The sequence below is a fragment of the Cryptomeria japonica genome, chromosome 7 (genome assembly GCF_030272615.1).
Source record: "Cryptomeria japonica chromosome 7, Sugi_1.0, whole genome shotgun sequence".
In the NCBI taxonomy this organism is placed as follows: Eukaryota; Viridiplantae; Streptophyta; class Pinopsida; order Cupressales; family Cupressaceae; genus Cryptomeria; species Cryptomeria japonica.
Window position 1 is genome coordinate 433,948,203 of NC_081411.1, and position 4,742 is coordinate 433,952,944.

Sequence of the window (4,742 nt, forward strand, 5' to 3'; positions counted from 1 at the left end):
GGAAAAGATCTGATTACCTTCTTTAGTTCTTGGCCACTTTTGTTTACTTCATCCTTTTATGCATTTTTGTGGGTTATTTCTCCATCTATTTTAATCTGGAATATTTGGTTAGAGCGTAATAACAAGATCTTTAGAAACACTAGCTCTTCTCTTCCAAAGGTTCTATTCAAGATTGAATCATCCATTTCTGAGGTTGCTTTGTCTTATATTAGTAGGAACTTGGAAAATCTCACTTCCTTTTCACATTGGGATAGTAGGGTGACTAGAGTTTGGAGCATGGTATCTTCCCTTCCCTCTCATGGATCAATTTTGAAAAAGGGTGATGCCTTAAACAAAAGAAAGTTGGCCTCTTGGAAACCACCTCTTCTTGGTAAGTTTAAGTTGAACTTTGATGGTGCCTCTCGTGGAAATCCTGGTTTGGCTGGGGTAGGTATGGTGATTGTTAATCATCACACTCATATTATTCATGCTAGGTGTCATGCAATTGGTATTCAGTCTAATAATTTTGTTGAATTTAAAGCTTTGTCTTTGGGTTTGGAATTGGCTATTTCCCTAGGAATCAAAGACCTCATTATTGAAGGGGACTATTTGGTGATCATTCAGAGTGTGTTAAAAAGGAAATCTCATTGTTGGCAATTTCAATATCTTCTTGATCTTATTCTTCAGCAATTGGAATTCTTTGATTCTTTCTTCATTACTCATTGTTTTAGAGAAATTAAAAGAGTAGCAGATTTTTTAGCGAATCTTGCTATTGACAATAATGCTATTCTTCGTGATGTAAGCTCTGTTGAATTTCCTATTTCAGTTTTGGAACTCTTGCAATAACATGAGGTTTTCTTGGTCTCTAACTTTTGAAAAATTGACTCTCTATTGCCAGTTAGGATAGGCATGTTTATTGTTTATGTTCAGCTGGTAATTTGGCTTTGTATGTGGGAATTTGTTATCATATATATAGTTTGGTTGCGAGCTGTCATAAGGAATAAGGGTGACTATGTTTATTGGCTTTTAGAGTAATGGTATGGTTTGTTCTTTTTACTTCTAAAAGTTTTTTGAGAGTGGTGGCTTGCTTTGCTTATTGTTTTCTCTCAAAACTTTTTTCAAGTTGTTCTCACACGAGGGGTATTGATTTCATGGTTTGATAAATGTGACAGCCATGCCCTTTCATATAATGATTATTGTTGTACTATTTTTTGGCTTCGGTGGTGATATTTTGGTACTTCTCATAGAGGTGATCATGAGGTTTAATCATTATTTATTTCTTGGCTTATTGTGGTTCACCTGAGATGCATCTCTTAAAATAATTTCTTGGATAGTTTCTTTTTTCACATGAGCGGATCATTCATTATTATGAAAGGCGGTTAAATTATTATAAGCCCAATGGCTTAATTTGATCAGACGAGATGCATCACTTGGAATGTTTTTTCTTGGATTTTCACATGGATGGATCATTCATTACTATGCATGGTGGCAAATTAATTTAGGTTTTATTTGTTTTTTGCTTCAGCTATATATTACTTTTTTGGTGCAATATGTTTTTGTTTATCTGTGTCGATGGTAACTTGAGGAGTATTTCTCTCTGAGGGAAAGGGAACTATCTCTCATGACTAATACTCTTCTGACTTATTGTGTTTCATTATTTACTCCAAAGGTAGACATTGTCAATAATTATGGTTATGATTCTGAAAAGCTTGGGAGAGTTTTTGTTTTGCATAATCTGGAGTTGGAGTCTAAAATTCGCAGGGTGGTGGGTAATCGTTGGTTGCTCTCTCCTTCTTTTATCTCTTTTTCAGATGTTTTGTCTCATTTTTTTACTATATGTTATGTTCTTCTATGGGATAAGACTTTGGTCCAACTTATTGCATCAAAATTTGTGGCTCCTCCAATGCTTGATATGCATCATCTTGGGTCAGCTTTGGATAGTTATAATTTTGATATGGGTACTCTTCCTTATGGGGGCTTCCTTTCTATTCAAAATATTTTGGAAGATGGTCACTGTGGAGAATTGCTTTTTGAAATTGGAATGGGTTTGATTTGTGACACTATTGATGAAGCACTAAAAGCCGTGGAGAGTTTGCTTGGTTTGATCTCTCCCCAGGTTTTGGCCAGGGCACAGGATGTGTTAATTGGCCTTCATGCTCTGATTAATTTCTGTTTTGCTTCATCTGCTACTCCTCTCCCTGCAGTTCCTATATAGTTTCTAGTTCCTTATGATGCTCTACCTACTCCTCCGGAGGAAAGCTCGAGTAATTGGTTTATGACTAACTGATTTCACATTTTTTGCGAGTATCTCTCACTTTTTTGCAGGCTGATTATGGGATGGATTTTTGGGCAGTTCTCAATGACTCAAATTTTTGGAGTTGGATATATTCGGTCTATTTTCAGTTTCGGTCCTCCATTGGTTCATATTTTTGGTCTCCTTGGTGTCTCGGCATGATTCTCCACATTTTGTATCTTGCTGCTGATAATAGTTGATGGGCTCCTAGATCTTCTTGATGAATGTTTTTTGGTGTTCAGTTCTTCATTTTGTAACCAATTGAGTATATAATTAGTTGAGGTATATGTCCTATGAGATCTCTGTAAATAGGGCAATTATATGGGTATGGGTGAGATTTCAGATCATCGGGATCTAGCTATTTTGTAAGGGTAGTTTAGTTTCTTTTCTTAAGGCGACAACCGGAGATTTTCTTGCAGGTTCTTTCTTGTCGGTATGCCTTTTGAACCCATTGTAAAAATTATCTAAAAATTAATAATAAAGTTTAGTGGCTATGCCACTTTTATTGAAAATAAATAAATTTTTTTAGTCATTAATTTTTTTCTCCATAATAAACTAAATTAATGTAGATTAATTTCAAATATATAAAAAAATAGTAATAAAATTCACAATAATCTAATGTCTACAAAACTAATTTTAACTAACATTTAAAAAGTGACTTTTTTTTTTAACATTTATCTCTTGAAAAGAAAGGGAAAAAATAAATCTTTTAAATTTTATCATACTGTTATCATGCAGTGGCTAAATAGAAGATTTGCAGTCAAAATGTGCAGTTAATAAATTAGTTAAAGAGAAAAAAATAGAGTTATGATGAGCTGCAACATCCATGGATAGTCGCACTCTCTATTGAACATCTCTCAAAAATTTAATCAATAAAGAAACACCAAATTTCAAAGAATGGAAGAATATTTTAATTATAGAAATTCAAATTTACAAAAAGCCCAAGAAAGTAAGTCTTCATAAAGACGATGAAAATATTTTATAAAATACAATATCTTCTATTTTATAAAAATAAAATCAAATGCATCCATAAATCCCTTCAACAATGATCTGTCAAATGTAGTGTGAAGACATGAAGATAAAAAGCTCACCTGGAAGACATTAAAGCGAGTGTCAAAATATTGCAGTTGATGGATACATAAGAAGAAAAGAAAACATAAATCATATAATTAAATTTTAAAAGAGGCATCCAAATGAGGGATTAAACTTGGATACATAAGAAGAAAAGAAAACATAAATCATATAATTGAATTTTAAAAGAGGCATCCAAATGAGGGATTAAACAAAACCAATTTTACACTTTGATTTCATCACCTCTATTGTATCAAAAATATGAGAGCATAGGAAAAGCATGAGAAACTTTGCAGCTACCAAAATATGAAACTATTTGCTTACTTCTCACAGATTACAACTACATCGATAGGCAAGAGGCAATTTATTTTCTCAACCACTAAGCTACATGCTTAGTTTAATATATGGCTGGAACAAAATCATTTTTGTTTGAAAACTGAGGCAATCCGTGGCGCTAGGAGCTCGTACATCCCTCCCATTTGCATAAAATTAAAACAATGGAAACTCTTATTCTATCTTGATTATTGCACAGGTGATTAAAAAAGAACACAGAGAAGTAGATTCTACTATTGGTAATGCAATGAAGAGGATATCTAGAGGAATTCGAGATAAGGTCAGTATTGGCATTGTTGCATATATATGATAATAAGAAATGCTCGTATTGAGGGATTGATATTGAGATATGTCTATGCAAGGTCGGAAATAAATTGTTGATGATAGATAAGTGTGTACCTAAGGTCTCAGATCAAGTTTCACTGAGGCCACCAAGTCAGGGCAATCTATAGAAATGGTTGTGGAGATTACAGAGCAATCTTCTTTCCGTAGTAGATTATTGGCTGGTGTAAATCCAAATTGTACGCCTTTTTCCTAACATTTCCTTTGCCAATACATATGTGGAATGTTGTAGGAACATTCACAAATGAATTTAATATACACTCAATTCCGATACAGAAAGGAAATTATTACTGTGATACAATAAATACAATTTGCAAATAACTCATCTTAATTCACCTCACCAATAATGGGATGGCAACTATAATATGTATTTTCAGTCGCATAATAGAGATAGAGGAATGCAATGGTCTCATTTAAAGAGATCTACAACTCGTCTTCTAATCTTCCACTACCGTTGTAGTTCTTCTTTCCAACCGTTGCATGTAACTGCTATCTTTGATGTTACATTTTCAATTATAACAGTCGAATTATATCTTTGGAGGCATAGACAAGGCGTGTGAATAGTTTTACATTATGGTCCACGTAGCTTCAGGCGATGCTTGGTATTCCATCATGTTTCCATTTTCTTTAATGTTTACACATATTATTCCACTTTTATTCTATCCTTCACTTCCCCTGCTGCGACTGTATAGGAATGTCTCTCGGCGTAATAAAGTGTCAAAAT

At 33.7% G+C, this 4,742-nt stretch overlaps 1 protein-coding gene across 1 annotated transcript; it reads left to right on the forward strand.

The window, feature by feature from the left end:
- The first annotated feature begins 276 nt into the window (after positions 1-276).
- Positions 277-825, forward strand: LOC131856816 (uncharacterized). The gene has a single exon (XM_059208747.1). It carries the CDS (start codon positions 277-279, stop codon positions 823-825), a length of 549 nt encoding a protein of 182 aa, XP_059064730.1.
- The last annotated feature ends 3,917 nt before the right edge of the window (positions 826-4,742 follow it).

Bases quoted from the DNA above. Each gene is read 5' to 3' on its own strand.
- LOC131856816 (XM_059208747.1), top strand. From the start codon at position 277: ATGGTATCTTCCCTTCCCTCTCATGGATCAATTTTGAAAAAGGGTGAT.